Source organism: Saccostrea cucullata, unplaced genomic scaffold (assembly GCF_032062105.1).
Source record: "Saccostrea cucullata isolate Sc308-1 unplaced genomic scaffold, CSIRO_AGI_Scuc_v1 ctg7498, whole genome shotgun sequence".
Classification (NCBI taxonomy): domain Eukaryota; kingdom Metazoa; phylum Mollusca; class Bivalvia; order Ostreida; family Ostreidae; genus Saccostrea; species Saccostrea cuccullata.
The window spans coordinates 15,256-36,111 of record NW_026929616.1 but is presented as its reverse complement, the minus strand read 5'-3'; the positions used below and the strand labels follow the sequence as shown (position 1 = coordinate 36,111).

At 33.9% G+C, this 20,856-nt stretch overlaps 2 protein-coding genes across 2 annotated transcripts; one reads left to right on the top strand and one right to left on the bottom strand.

The window, feature by feature from the left end:
• Positions 1–313: 313 nt before the first annotated feature.
• Positions 314–15,004, top strand: LOC134281452 (myb/SANT-like DNA-binding domain-containing protein 4; the record flags this gene model as incomplete). Its single annotated transcript, XM_062763916.1, has 2 exons — positions 314–477; positions 14,647–15,004. Coding segments are annotated over 2 exons (297 nt in total), but the record flags the coding sequence as incomplete, so codon positions are not given.
• Positions 15,005–17,605: 2,601 nt separating this feature from the next.
• Positions 17,606–18,139, bottom strand: LOC134281450 (putative nuclease HARBI1). The gene has a single exon (XM_062763915.1). The coding sequence runs from the start codon at positions 18,137–18,139 to the stop codon at positions 17,606–17,608; it is 534 nt and encodes a 177-aa protein (XP_062619899.1).
• Between the last annotated feature and the right edge of the window lie 2,717 nt (positions 18,140–20,856).

The window sequence follows — 20,856 nt, the reverse complement described above, 5'->3', positions numbered from 1 at the left end:
AAAAGTTTACATACAGACAGACAGACGGACAGACAGACAGCCGGACACAAATGTGATCAGAAAAGCTCACTTGAGCCTTCGGCTCAGGTGAGCTAAAAAACTATTACAAATTTGTTAGTGTGTTCGGATAATAGGCACCTAAATAAAAAAATTATCATATTGATAATAATAATGAAAAAGGAAAACATAATACATAATATAATTTATAGATTTATTATTTTTTCATACACCCCATTCTTTTAAAATTTATATCTATGAAAGGTAAAAGTCTTGATATATAACATTCAAGAAAAAGTATTTCCCAAATATATAGACTCCAGCCAAGCCATCGTCTGCTGATATTCCGGTGTCATCTGATGTTCCGGAAGCTGTCCAAGATCACCCATTCAGCAACAGTAGTGTTCAAATTACAGACGACAACTTGGAGAAGAAACGGAAAATAACCAGACCCTACAGTCAAAAAGAAAGTGATGAAAGGTGATTAAAGATGAGATGTCTTAAGAGTATTTCTAATACAGTTGAAAATTTATCCCTACATGACAATTGTTATTCTATAAACCAACTTTATCCCGGGAACATTAATGAAAATCGCTAACCATTTATTTTGATTTGTATTTTTAGAAAACAAGAAATTCACGAATATTTTTTATATTCAAGATTAATTTAATTTTCGTTCTTTTTAGTATACATACAAGAAGTCATAAAAACGGATCCCATATAATTTATCTTAGGGTGGGAGTAATTTATTCCTATAAAATTTTCCTCCGCATTTCATCCACTTTCATCCAGAAACCTGATTTCCCGATAAATTTCTGGCTCCGCCTCCTTCGAATATTAATGAAACATACTAAAAATACAATTCGGGCAAGTGCATTACTCCGGACGTATTACCAAGAAAATGGGCATTTTTAATTTACATTAACAAAAATTTAGCGCAGTTTTTCATTTTAAAAAATTTTAGTTAAAGACCGCGGAACATTAACTGTCAAGATTGGAAATATACAGCTTACGTCATTTCTATCTGCTACAATCAAAACATTCAGTGATAGACAATGAAATGTGCGGGTACAATTCGACGCCGACGTGGGGAAAACATCGGAGTGAAACTGCAGATTGAAATTCATTCTCAATCCACCTCAGCCAGGCTAGAAGGCACATTATTACTGATTGACCCAAAAGACAAATAATTATGTTCCCCAAAACGGAGTTTGGGGACATATTGTTTTTACTCTGTTTCTTATTATTAAGTCTTCCGTTCACAACGGAAGACTTATAGTGTTTGTATTGTTTCTTTTTAAGACCTTATTGTTTTCCTTCTGTTTTTTATTATTATTATTCTTTTTTCATAGTACAGCCGATATCTCAGCTATGAGTAGACAGATTTCAACGATTTTTTCAGGGAAGATGCATCATGAGAATATCTCCAGACGTGTTTTTCATTTTTTCAAAATTTACTTCCGTTCGCGATTTTTGGGGATTTTTTTATTTTTTAGAAGGCATTTTGTCCAGCAGTTTTCTTGAGAACAGCTAAAGATATGAAAGTGAAACTCACTGAGGTGATAGAACATCGAACTCCGTTATGGGGAACGTCCTTTATTTTTCGTCGTCGGCACTTCCGGTCGCAAACGGAAGTGAATTCAAAACGTCCGATTTTTCAACTTTTTTGTTTTTGAATATTTTTCTTTAGGATTTACATGGTTTATAGAGTGTCTTATGAGAATTCTAAATATGTGTTCAATATCTTGATGCGTGCATATATTGAAAAGATATGACCAAACCAAACTTTGTCCCACTGTTGTGGTTTCGAATCCTGCTGTGGGCGTTGAAATATTTTTTTTGTTTCTGTCTTTTTTCAGTTGCAAATGACTTTTCTCTCTTTTTTAACATGTATTGAAGATTTTGCCGATTTTTAAAACCTTTTTTTGAGATATTTTGAGGAATACCTGTAATAATCATGAGATATGTTGAGAGGCTGCTGTAAATGAACATAAACGAAAGAAATACATTCTGAAATTTTATGGGATGACGCAGCATAGAATTCTAACGAAAATCGGTCGGAAGACCTGCTTGTTGACCCAGCAACAAGAACGCATCTAGTTATTAAGGTCTTCCGTCTCCAACGGAAGACCTTCTTGTTTTCGTTCGGTTTCTTTTTCCCTATTATTATTATTATTCTTCCAACCGATTTTGTGCAAGCGATTTCTCAGAGATGGCTCGTCCGATTTCTACCAAACTTTCAGATCTGAAAGATATTCAATTGGTCTTGATAGGTTTTTTTCGTTTTTGATTATCTCACTTCCGGTCGTGAGATATGGACGATTTTGTGATTTTTAGAGGGTCGGCTTGTCCGGGAAACTCCTCCGAAACGACTTAAGATATGGACTTGAGATTTTCAGGGAAAATAGAGAAAGGTTTGGTGAGTTGTAATTGGGTCTCCAAATCTTTCTAGCGCAAAAGGCAACAAAGTTCGGTGGGGCCAAAAAAAATGTCTCAGAAATATCTCACAAAATTTGACATATTTTGTCTCATATCTTCACTCCTGTTCATAATTTGTTAAAACATATTGAAGACAAAATGTTCAATATCGCAAGACCTTTCATTTGATATAAAAAAAATAGGGCTGACCCTTCAAATTAGGGGCTAAGAGGGGCCAAAAGTCTTTTGTCTATAACTCTCTAGAGATCAATTCTTTGTTATACATTATTGATCAAAAGTATTCATCTTAACAATTAGATTATAAATATCTAAGTTGTTTGAAAATTGGTTTATCCGAATTCTAGATATTAATATTTAAAAATCTGAAGCGGGCCCAAGATGGCGGCTGTCTTTGTCAATTCCGAATTCCGCCATTTCGCAATTGGGGTTTATGGAGGCAGCTGAGCGTTTGATTAAACCATTCTGACATACGAATGCATGAAATGTAAACAATATTACTTGGACTTTCACGTAGTAGTGCGTTGCAATTCAGTGTCGATCTTAACATTTAATTTCCGTTTCACTACTTAAGTGTAACTGGGCTAGATACGATAAATGTAATGTGTACAAAGACTTTTTAAACGTCGAAATAAAATAAAGGCGATAAGAACGTTTTATTTATTTTATTTCATTGTAGCTATCACACCAATTTAATAGATAAGTTCTAAGAAAATGCACGAATATTTACTCCTGGCGTTTGGCGCAAATTATTAATAGTGACCGGCCTTTTATGATTCTTAGACAGGTGTACTGTTGCAAAAGTATACACACAAGTATATTTAGAGCAGTACTCCCAAAAGCTTAATGGTTTGCGCGTTGGGGATGAAACAGAAAAAGGCGACATGGGTTCAATCCTCTTTGCGACCAAAATTTTGAATCTTTTTCTGTGATATTCATGGCATAGGTAAAGGTCCCTATTTGCTGATTTAACGTATAATCAGTTTCTTGATTTGATAAAGAAGAAATTAATTATCTTTTAATGTCTTAGAACTTTCGCAAGCGTAGGTTCAACGTTTTCTTAAACACTAAAAAATATTCATTTCATTTTCTCATAAATAGGCTGCGCCGATAATACACATGGTGCCAATGTGCAAGTAAGGTCATCCCCGTGATGGGGAATGGACCTGTAGAAAACCTTCTCTGGTTCTGCAGAGTCGAGTTTTTAACAAATAAAATGTATGAAAATGCACGAATATTTACTTGTGGCGTTTGGCGCAAATTATTGATAGTGACTCGCCTTTTATGATTATTAGACAGGTGTACTGTTGCAAAAGTATACACACAAGTACATGTATATTTAGAGCAGTACTCCCAAAAGCTTTATGGTTTGCGTGTTGGGGATAAAACAGAAAAAGGCGACATGGGTTCAATCCTCTTTGCGACCAAAATTTTGAATAACTTTTCAGCTCGATTATACGAGATTTCTTTTCCTGAATAGGACGGAAGACCTCTCGTTGCTAGCAACGAGATCGTTTCTAGTTATTATTATTATTCTTCCAACCGATTTTGTGCAAGCGATTTCTCAGAGATGGCTAGTCCGATTTCTACCAAACTTTCAGATCTGAAAGATATTCAATTGATCTTGATAGGTTTTTTTTCTTTTTGATTATCTCACTTCCGGTCGTGAGATATGGACGATTTTCTGATTTTCAGAGGGTCGGCTTGTCCGGGAAACTCCTCCGAAACGACTTAAGATATGGACTTGAGATTTTCAGGGAAAATAGAGGAAGGTTTGGTGAGTTGTAATTGGGTCTCCAAATCTTTCTAGCGCAAAAGGCACCGGAGTTCGGTAGGGCCGAAAAAATGTCTCAGAAATATCTCACAAAATTTGACGCATTTTGTCTCATATCTTCACACCTGTTCATAATTTGTTAAAACATATTGAAGACAAAATGTGCAACATCGCAAGACCTTTCATTTGATGTCAAAAAAATAGGGCTGACCCTTCAAACTAGGGGCTAAGAGGGGCCAAAAGTCTTTTATCTATAACTCTCTAATGATCAATATTTTGTTATACATTACTGAGCAAAAGTATTCATCTTAACAATTTTATGCTTACTATATAAGTTGTTTGAAAATTGGCTTATCTGAATTCTATATATTAATATTTGAAAATCTGAAGCGGGCCCCAGATGGCGGCTCTTTGTCAATTCCGCCATTTCGCAATTGGGGTTTATGGAGGCAGCTGAGCGTTTGATTAAACCATATAGACATACGAATGCATGAAATGTAAAAAAAACTACTTGGACTTTCACGTAGTAGTTCGTTGCAATTCAGTGTCAATCTTAACACGTAATTTCCGTTTCACTACTTTAGTGTAACTGGGCTAGATACGATATATGTAATGTGTACAAAGACTTTTTAAACGTCGAAATAAAATAAAGGCGATAAGAACGTTTTATTTATTTTATTTCATTAAAGCTATCACACCTATTTAATAGATAAGTTCAAAGAAAATGCGCGAATATTTACTCGTGGCGTTTGGCGCAAATTATTGATAGTGACCCGCCTTTTATGATTCTTAGACAGGTGTACTGTTGCAAAAGTATACACACAAGTATATTTAGAGCAGTACTCCAAAAAGCTTAATGGTTTGCGCGTTGGGGATAAAACAGAAAAAGGCAACATGGGTTCAATCCTCTTTGCGACCAAAATTTTGAATCGCTTTTCAGCTCGATTTTACGAGATTTTTTTTCCTGAATCGGACGGAAGACCTCTCGTTGCTCGCAACGAGATTGTTTCTAGTTATTATTATTATTCCTCCCAAATTTTGTGAGCGCGATTACTCAGAGATGGTTGGATAGATTTCGACAATTTTTCACAAGATAGTAGGCTGATATATGAAGTTTATATTAAATTCCGTTTTTTGAAAAATTCACTTCCGGTCCGAAGTTATGGCCGAATTTCCAATTTTTAAATGACAATTTGTCCGGAAATTTTCTTGAGAACGAGTTGAGCTAAAGATGTGAAATTTATAGAAGTTTTATATTATGACATTGTCCTTGTTTTGAAGTAGGTTTCGTATGTTTCTAGTACTTCCTGTCCGCACCGGAAGTGAATTTGTGTTTCAGTCAATTTTCGAGTTTTTTGTTTTTAAATATTTTTTCAAGATATTTCTAGGCATAATAGAGATAGATCCATAGAAGCCAAATATATAATTTGTTTTAAAATCAGATCACGCGTTTTGTAGATTTCAGCTACTTTCGTTTTGCATTTATAAAATCAAAGTACTGAAAGTACTGATGGAGCATTTTTTACTTTTAATTACATGAAGGTTATGTATACATGTTTCTCTTCATATAAAATCAATACATACATTCTCATAAATATTAGGTTGACGACTTAAAATTGCAATAAAAATCAAAGTACTTTAAGTACTGAAAGAACTGTTTTACATACCAACATTTTTCTCACTACAGTGTACATGTAGTATGAAACTGGCAGTTTTTTCCTACACATAAACATTAATGCATACAATAAGTAACCTATGGAAGCTATTTTCTTCGGCCAGTAAAAATCAAAGCACATGTACCGCAAGGACTGAAAGGATATTTTTGTAGTAAAAATCAAAGTACTGTAAGTTCTGAGACGTTTTCTCGATACTCACCCATTAAATTTAAAAAAATGTTAAAATATGCTTCTTGATAAAAAAAAAAACTGCACGCATACAGTATTATATATGCGGACAACAGATACATTCATTTTTGCAGTAAAAATCAAAGGATTGCAAGTACTGAAAGGAAAAACCTAGTTTCTTTATAATAAAATTATTACTTAATGTACACGTTTCTCTACATACAAAAATCAATGCAAACGGTATCATACAGGAACGGAAGACTTTTTTGTTGCCAGGACTCATAGTGTTTGTATTGTTTCTTTTTATTATTATTATTATTATTATTATTATTATTCCTCCCAAATTTTGTGAGCGCGATTACTCAGAGATGGCTGGATAGATTTTCACAATTTTTCTCGTGTAAGTAGGTTGATATATGAAGTATATATAAAATTCCGTTTTTTGAAAAATTTACTTCCGGTCCGAAGTTATGGCCGATTTTCGAATTTTAAAATGGACTTTTGTCCGGCAGTTTTCTCGGAAACGGTTTGAGGTAAAGATATGAAATTTACAGGAGTATTAGATCATGATATTCTATTTGTTTTGAAGTTGTTTTCGTGTGTTTCCAGTACTTCCTGTCCGAACCGGAAGTTAATTTGTTTTTGGTCAATTTTTGATTTTTTTGTTTTTAGATATTTTTTCAAGATATTCCTATGTAAAACAGAAATTTTTCTACAAATACTAAATATATAATTTGTTTTTAAATCAGATTCCGCATTTTGTATATTTTCGTAACCGAAATTTTCTCTATTTACGTAGTATGTATAAGGTGGGCAAAGAAAGATAACTCTGACCTGTGAATGAGAATAGAACTTTCGAGATAAAGGCGGAAATAGTATTGATGACGTTAGAGACATATATAAGTTCTCCAGATCAACATATTTACACATTCAATATTCTCTCTTTTGCATGTTACTTAATTCACTATACTAGTATGCATATTAGTTTAAATTTGGCTGTGTAGTGTTAGTCTGTATATTGAAAGTTTTTGATTTACAAATTTATATCTAAAAAAAAATATCCGTTCTGTGTCAACTAAGCACTTTGATGAAAATAATATTGTACGCAGTATACATTACAGCGATGTATATACAAATTATTCTACAAAAATACTAAACATATTATTTATTCAATCGGATTCTGCATTTTGGAGATTTAAGGTTCCGTCAATAAATTCATTTTCTCTATTTACGTAGTGACAATGAGCAAAGATAGATAACTCTGACTTGTAAGTGGGAATAGAACTTTCGAGATAAAGGCGGAGGTAGTATCCATGACGTCGCAGACGTCTATATCCACACTTTTCACATAAAAAAATAATTAGACTTTGAGTTTCCATATGCACTTCTGCATGAAAGATTACGTTGGTTACTGCTTTCAGTATATGCATAGTTTAAAGTTGTCAGCGTAGTGTAAATCTGTAATGTCTGTTATGATTATATTAAAAAAAAATATTCTTAATTCATTCTCTAATTTGAATGCGAAATTGTCCCGGAATCCGAGTTTTATTTTCGATTCTAAAATATTATATGTACTCAAAAGGGGACTGAGAGAAAGAAGAGTAGGTGTAAAGCCTTTAGAAATAAATTGATATCTGCAACTTAAAAGAAAGAAAATCAATCTTTAGATTGGATTTGGTTTTAACACGTATATTTCATTGATTAAAAGTCTTATAGTGTTATTTATTATACATGATCTATACTTTTATATAACCGAGAAGTTATTAAAGATGAAAAAAAGCGATTCTTGGATTTTTGTGAAATACTAGTACTCAAAGGGTTAACATTATGTGAAAGTTACGCGTTTCTGTGTGAAATAATGCTACGCTAAAAACATGATACAAAAACATCTGCAAAGGTCTGTTGATATGTTAGATAAAGTATACGAATGAACACAATTTTATGCAATGCTAATAATCATATGTATGTACATGCAACCTTAAGTATTTTCCTTTTAATTCATAAAACATAAAATTATCGAGTATGTAATTCTTTTGAAGCCCCCCTCTTGATTTTATTCGGAGACATTATTGCAACTATAAGCCTTTGAATTATAAATTCGTTATACAATTAAATCTGGAACACTTGGTTATAATTACCATTAACATGTATACAGAATTCATATTCTATAATAGTAGATTTTTCATTACGCAAGATACTGAAATTTACATGTCTGCGAGAGAGAGAGAGAGCGAGAGAGAGAGAGAGAGAGAGAGAGAGAGAGAGAGAGAGAGATTCCCTTTTAATCCCGATTATCCTATTTACATTTACATAGAAAAAATCAGTTCTGTATCAGTTGTACCCCTTCTTTATTAAATATTTTCTGATTTCATAGTCCATCACAGTCACTCTCTGTATAGTATCACTCGAAGTGCACCTGTCAATCAAAATCATCGGACGCTGTATGCATTGCAATGAAGTTGTTCGAAATGATCTTTATTAAGTATGATCTTTAAGAAAATCTGATGCAACAAATTTGTGAAAAGAAAAATAAAATAAAAACATGGCTAGAGTTATATCCGTATTATGGACTTTAATTGTGGCACGTGAAAACCGGTCCTTCAGATGAGATCGTTTAAATCGAGGTCCCGTGTGTCAAATGGTACGTACTGGCTCAAAAAGATTCCTCACTGCTCAATGGCGATAGACAACATTTTGCAGTCTCCACCGGCGAGTGGAGGCTTCTCCACGTGAAAAATTCTCGAGAGGGACGTTAAACAACATATAATCAATTAATCGATTGCTGAATAATTCCCGTAATTGAATAATCTTTCTGCTGGCAAATCTCGATATTATTACTTTAAAAATCAACGACTTTATGTTTAATGTGGTACTAACTTAGTTCATGACATTTTTATAACACCATCACAATTGTGTCAGAACATAAACACAGTGAAGTTTATGAGAGTACGGTATTCGTTTGTCTGTTGGTTTGTCTATGATACACGTGTAGCTCTTGTGAGTGCCAAAATGCATCAGAATAAGATTGATCATGAAAATCAAAGTACCTTAAGTACTGAAAGACCTTTTTGTAGTTTTTTTTTCTTTCAGAGTACATATGATATCTATGTTTTTGCACAGAAAAAGGCAAATTCTTACAGATTTAGAAGAACGGAAGACTTATTTGTTGCAATGGCAACAAGATTCTAGTTAAGGTCTTCCGTCTTCACGGAAGACCTTATAGTTATTCTACTGTTTCTTATTATTATTATTATTATTATTATTATTATTCTTTTTATTATTTCTTTTCCAAAATTTTGTGCACGCGATTTCTCGAAGAGTACTGGATGGATTTACATGAAATTTTCAGAAAAGATGTGTCGTAACATGAACTTGATCTGTCTGAGCGATTTTTTGAAAATTCCTATCTGGTGCCAAGTTACGGGACATTTCCTGATTTTAAAATGACATTTTGTCCGTGGTTAATCCCAAGAACGGTAAAAGATATCAATGTGAAACTTTCAGGGATTATAGATCATGATAGATTCTTACCAGGACGCGACCTTTCGTTCGTCGTCATTACTTCCTGTCGTTAGGAGATGTGAATTGAAAAAAAGCGTATTTTCTAACTTTTTTGTTTTTCAATATTTTTCAGTTATTTTTGGAATGTTAATAGAGACCCTTCTATTGATGTTTACTTTATAAGTTGTTTGAATATTGGTTAATCTGAACTCTAGATATTAATATTTGAAAATCTGAAGCGGGCCCAAGATGGCGGCTGTCTCTGTCAACTCCGCCATTTCGCGAGTAGGGGTTTATGGGGGCAGCTGAGCGTTTGATTAAACCACTCTAAAATAAGGATACATTAAATGTGAAAAACTACTTGGACTTTCACGTAGTAGTACGTTGCAATTCAATGTCAATCTTAAAACTTAATTTCCGTTTCACTGCTCTAGTGTAACTGGGCTGTGTACAATATGTAATGAGTACAATGTGTTAAATATACTTTCTTAACGTTGAAATAAAATAAAGGCAATAAGAACGTTTTATTAATTTAATTTCATTGAAGCTAAAAACCTATTTAATAGATCAGTCCAAAGAAAAGGCGCAAATATTTACTCGTGGCGTTTGGAGCAAAATTATGAAAAGAGCCCCACTTTTTCTGATTCGTAGACAGGTGTACTGTTGCAAAAGTATACACAGGTATATTTAGAGCAGCACTCCCAATAACTTAATGGTTTGCGTGTTGGGGATAAAAGAGATAAAAAAGCGCATTCACGTTGGCGAGCTGGGCTAGATATGATATGTAATGTGTACATTGTGTTAAATATACTTTCTTATCCTCGAAATAGGATAAAGGTGATAATAACGTTTTATTTATTTAATTTCATTGAAGCTATCACACGTATTTATAGATCAGTGCATAGAAAAGGCGCGAATATTTACTCTTGGTGTTTGGCGCGAAATTATGAATAGTGGCTTGCCTTTTATGATTCTTAGACAGGTCTACTATTGCAAAAGTATACACAAGTATATTTAGAGCAGCACTCCCAATAGCTTAATGGTTTGCGCGTTGGGGATAAAAGAGAAAAAAAAGCTCATTCACGTTGGCGACCTGGGTTCAAGTATTTGAGATTGTTGAATAAATCGAAACAATTTAATCAAGGGAGAAAAGTCTTGATACATATATCATTATTTTGTATTAAAGATCATAGTCAAAATCATATCTCATCTTATTGAAAAATCAGACGGAAGACCTACTCGTTGCTCGCAACGAGATCTCGTCTAGTTAAGGTCTTCCGTTTCCAACGGAAGACCTTATTGTTTTCGTTCGGTTTCTTTTTCCCTTTTATTATTCCAACCGATTTTGTGCACGCGAGTTCTCGGAAACGGCTTGGTCGATTCTCATGAAACTTTCAGATCTGGTAGTTATTGATCTGAACCTTATTGGAAATTTTTTATATGTACGTCGTCACTTCCGGTCGTGAGATATGGACGATTTTCTGATTTTAAAAGGGTCGGCTTGTCCGGGAAACTCCTCCAAAACGACTTAAGATATTGACCTAAGATTTTTAGTGAGTAAACAGGAGGGTTTGCTGAGTTGCAATTGGGTGTCTATATCTTTCTAGCACAAAAAGCGCCAGAGCTCGGTAGGGCCCAAAAAATGTCTCAGAAACATCTCACAAAATTTGACACATTTTGTTTCATATCTTCGTACCTGTTCAAAATTTGTAAAAGCATATTGAAGAAAAAATGTGCAAAATGTTAAGAACTTTCATGTAAATATTAAGAAAAAGGGGCTAGCCCCTCAAATTAGGGACTCAGAGGGGCCAAAAGTCTTTTATCTATAACTCTCTAATGATCAATATTTTGTTAAACATTACTGAAGCAAAAGTATTCATCTTAACGATTTGCAATAGCATATTATAAAATTTTGATCATATGTTACGTAATTAGGGGTCACAAGGGGCCAGAATGTCAAATCTTTGACGCTTTATATCTCAAAAAACGGGGAATATTTTGATAAGCAATATTGAACAAAAGATAGTCAAAATAATGTTCTAAACAATATGCATACTTTGAATTTTTGTAAAACGGCCCCATTAAGGACTGAAAGCGATGGCCCCTAAATATTTCCATTTAGCTTATCTCCACAACGAAAAGAAATCTCTGAATTAGTGTTGAACAAAAAATCTTTAAAATCATGAGACTTTTCATTTGATATCAGGAGAAAGGGGCTAGCCCCTCAAATTAGGGACTCAGAGGAGCCAATGTCTTTTATCTATAACTCTCTAATGATCAATATTTTGTTAAACATTACTGAAGCAAAAGTATTCATCTTAACGATTTGCAACAACATATTATAAATTTTGATCATATGTTACGTAATTAGGGGTCACAAGGGGCCAGAATGTCAAATCTTTGACGCTTTATATCTTAAAAAGGGGGAATATTTTGATAAGCAATGCTGAACAAAAGATGGTCAAAATTGAACTCTTTAATGAACAATATCTTGTTATACATTACAGAGGCAAAACTTTTCATCTTAACGATTTGCAACAATGCGTTATAAAATTTTGATCATATGTTACGCAATAAGGAGTCGCAAGGGGCCAAAATGCTATATATATTGGATGCTTTACATCTCGAAAAAGGGGGGGGGGGGGGGGGTATTTTAATAAGCCATATTTAACAAAAGATGTTCAAGATATTGTGATATAAATCAGAAACTTTAAATTTAATGAAGGAAAACTCAATGTCATTCTCTTTTTTAAAATATCTCAGTCAAAATCACATCTCATCTTATCGAGAAATTCAACGGAAGACCTACTCGTTGCTTGCAACGAGATCGTATCTAGTTATTATTATTTTTCTTCTTCTTCCTGGGTACTTTTTTGTCCGGGAGTGATCTTGTAAACTATACATCCGACTTTGGTAAAACCTTTTTAGGGTCAGTAGGCATGTTATGCAGATTTGGGGAATGAAGGTCATTTTGCGCGCACGTGCTTGCAAGAGCGTGCACGTGCAACACGTGAAATGACCGATTTAATTGATATATTAGTAACTTTTCTATTTTTTGATGAAATGCTTTGAAATTTATAATATAAGGTTATATTAGTAGCAGAGACAATAATATGACATGGTCAAAATAGCAAGATCTCACGCGCATGCACGTGCGCTTTGCTCTGATTGGCTGAAACTAAAGTCTAAATATCTTTCTTGTTTTTTGACAAAATCCTTTGAAATTTTGAACATAGCCATGTGTTAGGATATCCTACAACACAATGTATAGCAATTATCATGAAAACACGTGCATGCACGTGCGCTGCAATCTGATTGGCTTAACCTTTAAATAGCTATAACTCCCTTGGTTTTCAACCAAACAGGATGGGATTGGGAACATAGATAGACATAAACTTCCACAAGAAGGTATGGTCACCATGCGCATGGATACACGTTCGTGTACGTGCGCTGCAATCTGATTGGCTTAAACTTTAAACAGCTATAACTCCCTTGGTTTTCAACCAAACGGGGTGAGATTTAGAACATAGATAGATGTAATGGACTTCTTAAAGAGGGTATGGGCACCATGCTCATGTATGCACGTACGTTTACGTGAAATGATTAAAATCAAAAATACATTTGAATGAGCGTATTTTTTTTTTATACTTTTGGATTAAATACTTTAATATTTAGTATATTAAAATATATAGATTGTGTAGACAAGATGATATGGTCATTATGCACATGCATTCACATGCGCACACGTGCAATGCTAAAATTTGAATGAACTTGGTACACTTCTTGGTAAACGTTGTAAAAGTCCCAAATGCATAGAGTTTGTCTTATTTATTGAAGCTTACAGGGAATATGGCACCAAAAGGGAGTTGGGGAGCGTTTGGGGAACATCTGTAACGGTCCCCGTTACAATTAGCACTAGTTCGAATTTTGGTATAGTTTGAAGAGAATTTATATTATATAAATCAGAATTTTCTGTCCATTGTTTCAAACAAATGTTTGATGGGACAAATATTTGATTTCTGTTTTGTATAATTCAATATGTAAGTGTGCGAGGGAGGGGGGGGGGGGCTTAATGATCTTGGGAAAAAATAAGAGTTGTCAAAAAAAAAAATCATTAAGGACAAAACTAAAAAAGCTCTTGTCATCCTAAAAATTAATTAGTACAAAGCTATCTGACTCGACAATTTTTACACTCCCTCCTAGAATCTAATATCTCCTGAAAAATAATCTTTGTCTTCTATGACCTTTCACGTCCTTAAGAGTACAAGCTAAAACTCCTATTAAAGTGAACTTCAAACAATATGTCGGCCTATTTGGGAGTTAAAATTAGTTGATTTTTTGATCAAACATTCACTATTGCTTTGAAAACAGCTAAGGTGGATTGAAAATGATTTTCAATCTGCAATTTAAATCAGATGTTTTCCCCACGTCCGCGTCGAATTGTATACCCGCCCATTTCACTGTCTAACATTGAATGTTTTGTCTGTTACAGATAGAGATGACGTAAGCTGTATATTTCCAACCTTATCAATCAGTTAATGTTCCGCGAAAATATAAGAGTACCACAAAGATATCAAATCACAAGAGTGTAAAAGAAGTATATAATAAGTTTCAAATACAAAATAAAATTGATTTGATTTGATTTGAACATATTTTATTATGTAAAATACATAAATGGATTGGGCAGCAGGCATAGCCTATATAAGCCCTCTCATACGTGTCTTAAATAACTTGTAAAGTTCAGATAAAATAAAAAATAAAATTGATGTTCCAGAGGTCGGCAAAAATGGCCACTGCATTCGGCTTAAACATAGATTTCAAGTAATTCTTCGCCCGTTATGAAAATACTGTAGAAGTACTTTTTTCCGCGTGGTATTAATTTACGCTATGTACGCGGTCACAAACTTTCCACAGAAATTTGTCCAAGCGTACTTAACATAAATATAAGGCATATAGTGACAGTCTAAGAAATCCGCGTAATTTTCTACCCGCGGATTAAAGAGAAATTATGACTCCGTGGAAAAAAGTACGTCTACAGTATTCCCACGTGTAATTCCTGTACTAAATTATGATTGAGTTATTATTTCGTTTTAGTTTAACCTTACAAGGAGAAATCCTGCAGATTCAGAGAGAATCTCTCGAGGTGGATAAGGAAAGGTTACGAATGGAAAAGGAGCGACTGAATATAGAACGCCGTCGTCTTGCAATGGAAGAAGAGCGTTTCTGAAGCTACCAGGAGAGTCAGTTTTATCCATGTCAGTCTCCAGTGCTACAGTTGGAGGTTCTGATGAATATGAACTCTTTAGCTCTGCTTTTATGAATAGTACACACATGTGTAATACCGGTACATAAGCTTGGTAATGAGTTAACTGTTAGACTTTAAAGTCATTTGTAGTTTTATTTCATTTAGGAAATACATTCTAATAGAGAGGAATAAATCTATTTACCCATAACAAATTATCGAGGTCATCACTACGGAAAAAAATAAAGTGTGGTTTACTGGTATCATTGTCAAAGTATTATTTTTAAATTATTTAAGACCAAGAAGAATGTGATTGAATAGAAATATACAAGTATCGATATATATTATATCATTTCTTGTAAATCAGGGGTCTATTTTCATTGCCGGTTGAAGAAATCAGTATTAAAGTGCACAAATTGTTCACAAGCGACTGAGAGGAGATGGTATTCGTCCACGACATCCGTACATTGGAAACCCACCAGCGTTGAAACGTCGCACAGTATATAAATGGTGCCTGTTTTGGAGGATAACAGTTGAAATTGACACCCCAAGGAAAACCATTGTCAACCGACGCGTCAGCGGAGGTTGACAATGGTTTTCCGAGGGGTGTCAATTTCAACTGTTACCCTCCAAAACAGGCACCATTTATTTTATTATACTGAATGTCATTTTTGATTAAAAGATATCTGCAAAAAAATCGTCGATTGTCTTTATGTTCACGTTTATAGAAAGCTTTCAAACTCCCCGCTTCTTCGAAAAGGATTTACTAACCTCTTTATTGTTTATTTGATACTCTAAGAGTCTTTTATCATTTAAAGTTTCGTTATCTAGCACTCGCAAGCATGTTTCGTCTGTCTTTTGTTGTTTTTAAGTAAGCTACATCAGACGCAAGCTTTTATTTACATCAAGTTTATTCCGGTTCTTTCAAACGTGCAACTGACGTAATGAGAATTATTTAACATGAAAGTATAATAATACATATTGTTATGCCCCTTGAATTTGGGGGTTATGAAAATGACATCATCATGTCTTTTCAATTTGCAACATAGGACATATTTGATTTTTATCACAACACACTCTAAGTTTACTTAAATAAAATAAGGTTTAAATTTAAAACTTAGATTTTCATATTAATCTGAATATGCGTTTCTTTTTTTTGTTGAGTATATATATACTACGAATATATCTTCTACATTTTTTGTAAATTATCATTCAGGAAGCGTATTGACCAAAATATTTCGATACGCCATTTGATTCATACAATATTTGAGTCATTATATTTCATAACGCGATATACAGTATGCGGTACATTGGATTTTTAAAATTTATTAAAAAGGTCTTGTATATCATTTAATGCATACAATTAATAAAAATTAACTGGGATTTTTTTTTTACCAATTAGAATTTCATTTCTCACTCTTTTTGTAAAGTACATTTCAGATTCAAATCATAATGACTGTTAAACTAACGCGTTAAAAATTTTGTCTGAACTTTACAAGTTATTTAAGACACGTATTTGAACTTGATGTACACTGTATTACTTAAAGCAATATGAGCTGACATCGGAAAAAAATGTTGCAAATTTGTAATTAACTATTTCAATGACAGAAAAATAGAACATTTATAAACTTCTCTTGTTCATATTTGCTATGAAAGAAATTTCAATACGCTTTGATTGAAGCAAAATTGAATTATTGTTGTCCCTACAATAATGGTTTCTTATATAATACTGTATATTCAGTTGTACAGAAATATTTCTTCTGAAACATTTTTAAACTTTATTCTGGTTTAATTCATCATGAGGGTTTAGATTACATACAAATTAATCATAATAACACATTTTACCAACAAAATAAAATTCTCAAAAATGCAGCTCATATTGCTTTAAGATATGCCTCTTAAAGGGACATTTTATGCTATGTACAAAGCCTATATCGTTTTTACTTGGAAAGGTAAAAATCAATAGTAAATACAGCAAAATGAAGGGGGGACTCTTTAATTGGGGGTTCGGTAGGGTGTGTGAGATAAATAGATAGAGAGATAATAGATTAGATATGAGTCTTACTGTTTGTTTTACGTTGGATATCCTATTTAACAATATCTGGATTCACAGAGAAAAGCAATGATAAGACATATTGATATGGAAACATCCTCCAGGTAGTGTAGACTCAAATTTGTTCAAATTTTGAACCACATCCCCCCCCCCCCCCCCCCCCCCCCGGATAGGGTCGGGGCTCAATGGAAATTAGAAATGGATTGCTTTTTATATTTACAATTATGCTGATTACAATATTACATGTATATGAATTTTCTTTATTCTTAGAGTATAATTTTGTTCACGTCAGATAAGAAGAAGGTTATGGAGATAACGAACAGTATTCAATCTCAAAGTAACTTTCCATTTACTGTACATAAAATGTTATAACTATTATATCACCTAATTTATTGGGAAAAACAAGCCTTTTAGAAAAGCTCATGCTTTTTATAAACTAACGTATAAATATAATACGAACCAAATTTGTGAATGCAAAGCCACCGACTCTTCCATCGTCCAAACGTATCTTCAATTCTCTGTCTTGCTCTTTTGTGCGCAACATTGAATGCACTGTCAGCTGGCGTATTCAGGGCCCTAAGAGGGGTGATTAAATATTGCCTCAACGGGTAGGCTTGGTCGCCCAAAAGATGGCCAACATAGGGCTGATTTTCAAACCACTCTTTCAGCAAACAATTATTCCAGACATATACGTCATGTGTGCTACCAGGCCATTGAACAACAATGTTTGTCAGCTTTTTCTTATGATCACAAACTCCCTAAACGTTAATTGCGTGATACCCTTTTCTACATACATACGCGTCTTCCCTTTCCGATGGTGGTTTAATTTGGATAAGTGTTCCATCAACGCATCCCAATACATTTGGAATGTTAAATTCACACGAAAACCCCTGTTTGATTACAAGCTGTTCTGCTATTCTCTCAGGAAACTTGATGAATTCCCTTGTCCTATTTGATAAAGCTCTAGATGTTTTGCAGACAATTCTTGGAACAGTTGGCTGGCTTACCCATGAAATGTCAGCGACTACCTGTTGTAGAGATCCAGTGGCAAAGTACCTCATGGCCGTCAAAACTTGAAGAGAAGCAGATATGCTCTTGGACCTTATAGTAGGTGGCTCCAAGTCATCAGCCAACAAATCTATGATATCTAAAATAAAATATCTTGGCATGCGGAATCTCATAATCAAGTCTTTATCATCGTACATATATAAAGGATGTGTCCGGTCCCTGAAGACCCTTTCTCTTCTTAAATTTCTCTGGTTTAGTCTTTGAAATAAGACTTGGAACGCCATTTCGTAGTCGTAGTAATGAATAACGGGTATGACGTAAAATATTACGTAACAATCGTTTTATATGTAACTCACAAAACTGAGTACTCTGTATATGCAAAAAAGAGAAGATAATAATAAAGAAAAGTTGATCGGGAAGAAAGTTTGATCAATTGTATTATTACTTAATTATTTTCTATGTGTTTTCATTTAAATGTTATATTTTTTTAAAGTATAATTGATTTATTTCAATCTCGTAAATACGGATTTTGCCCTTTCCGCAACGTTTACGGATGGTCCCGTAACGTACGGCCATTTTTACGGAACGTTTACGCAAAGTTTGCGGGTGCGGTATTTACGGAGACGTCGTGAATAAGAATTTTTTGACTGCGGGTTGTTTCCGCAAAGTTTACGGGTCCAGTAAGTTTACGGAGGCTTTGTGAATAAGGTCCCAGGTCAATATCTAGTCTTTAGACTAACTTTTGAAAGAGGCACAATTATTTATCATAATTATACACTTAGCATGCATCTAGTTACTAAATACCCAGTGGTAGTTCAGAGTAACAAAGAGAAAATGCACTTCCACTTTATAACCAGTTGTGCACCCTACCCCACAAGAACGACTGACCCAGGGATTACATATTCCAAAATTTTGGAAATTTTATCATAAATTTTATTTCATCATAAATGGTTGATTAATACCAAAGAGCAGATTTAAAAGCATTAATTTATTTTCAGACTTGATGTAACCCCCCTCCCCCACACACACAGTACCCCTGACCTAGGGGACATGAAATTTTACCATTTTGTTAGATGCACCTTTCTTCGACATATATAAACCTAGATCATCGGCATAATACCCAGGAGCAAAGGAAAAGATTTTCAAAGAATTAATGTATATTCACTATATAATCAAAACCCCTGACCCAGGGGCCATGAAAGCTCACATGGTTTTTCACACAAATTAAGGTCACATTCCTCTTGTACTAAAATCAACATTATCAAACTTCAGTTTGGCGACATAACTCTGGATTGTATTATATATTATGTCTGGGATAAATGTCCTTAAACTTAATTATCTTTAGTTTTAAACATGCCTGTTTAAAAGGGTAATGTATCAGTAACTGATATGATGTAACAACTTATATGACTCTACCATAGGTATCTACAAGTTGAATAAAACACGCTTTCCTTAAAACTATTTAATTGTTTTCTTTAGATTAGCTTCTTAAAGGTTAATATTTTTCTAAATACTTTGTACATTTACCATACTCGTCTTGGTTTTGTCGAAATGTACCGGCGAAAATAGACAACACTGCAGAAAGAAACCATGCCAATAAGTAGGATAAGAAAGTATTTTTTATCTTTTTAAATAGCAAATTCTTTCTGTTGAAAGGAAAATTCTTTTACACTTACAGTTTGAAACTATGTAATTTTGCAGTGGGATGGATCTTTTATGTTTCTAGATTTTAGAAAGTAACTCTGAAAAGTGTCTGTTTTTTAACATAGAAAGCAGTCAAACTGATGAAAAATACTATCGTCATCGTGCGCTATAGAGTCAGAATGTACAGAAAAATACAAGTAACAGGAACAATATTGTGTCTAAGCCTATTTTTTTTGCAAAAAGCTACTGCTTTTAAAAACATAGGTAATCAGAGATTACAGAGCTCACCTCAACGAATGTTGTCTTTAAGTAAGGCAAAGTCACATAATTAACCAACAAAAAGTGTACATCCCAAAAATGAAAATATTTATGCAATTTTGATCTGATACTTTAAAATAGACCTATATAAAAAATTCAAACTACAGTGCTCCCCCGTTATAATTCCCCCCGTTATAATGCTACCCCCGCCTACCGCCAAAAAAAAGTCAAGTCCCCATTTCCTCGCTATATAAAACCCCGTTTTACCGCCATCCCCCGCCTATCGCCATCCGCCAACGTATTTCAGGTACAAATCTGTCCATTACCGTTATAATCACCCCCGATAATTACCGCCAATAATGACACTCGTTGGTTTGTTTTTTCGACAATCGGTAGGTCCGCGTTTTAATTAAATAAAATGAAAAGCATATCAGAATAAGGCCATACCAATTTCTAATATAGTTCGTCGGATTCGCCGCTTCTATTTTTAACAAATCCAAATTATAATATTAAAAAAATAAATTTCGCGCGCGCGTCCGAAAATATCCGACAAATTTTTTTTTTCTCGACTAAAAGACTTGGAAATTTGTATGACAGAAGCGCGGGATATGTTTAGTTTGTTTGTACTTTGTAACAGTCTGTAAAGTTTTGCAAGACGCCCGTGTAACTGTGAATATGTACCAGGGGTGAGCAATTAGCATATCCAAACAACCGGGGCTACCATTTTTTTATCGGGCTAGTTGTTTTCACAAGGAGGTAGCCCGTCGGGCTAGTAAAAAACATAACTACACAAGCAATGCAACAATGATAAGAACAATCGGTATTTTCACTTGTATTTGTTATAAAATTCCCAACTAGTAAAAAATTTTCCAGACAACATGCTCCTATTGTCAATAAATCTCCATAATCTTATCTGTTTTGTACTTCTATCTGACTTAATTACTTCCAAAAACGATCGTTTTTTCCTAATCCGAATTTCCTCTATTCCTCCATTTATGGTAAATACATGCAGATATCTCATTAAATTATTTACGATTATCCAATGAACTGAAAGATAAGTGTTTTGTGACTCACCTAAAATATATTTCCAGTGTATTTA

Coding starts and splice junctions, on each gene's coding strand:
- LOC134281450 (XM_062763915.1), bottom strand. CDS start 18,139: ATGGCGTTCCAAGTCTTATTTCAAAGACTAAACCAGAGAAATTTAAGA.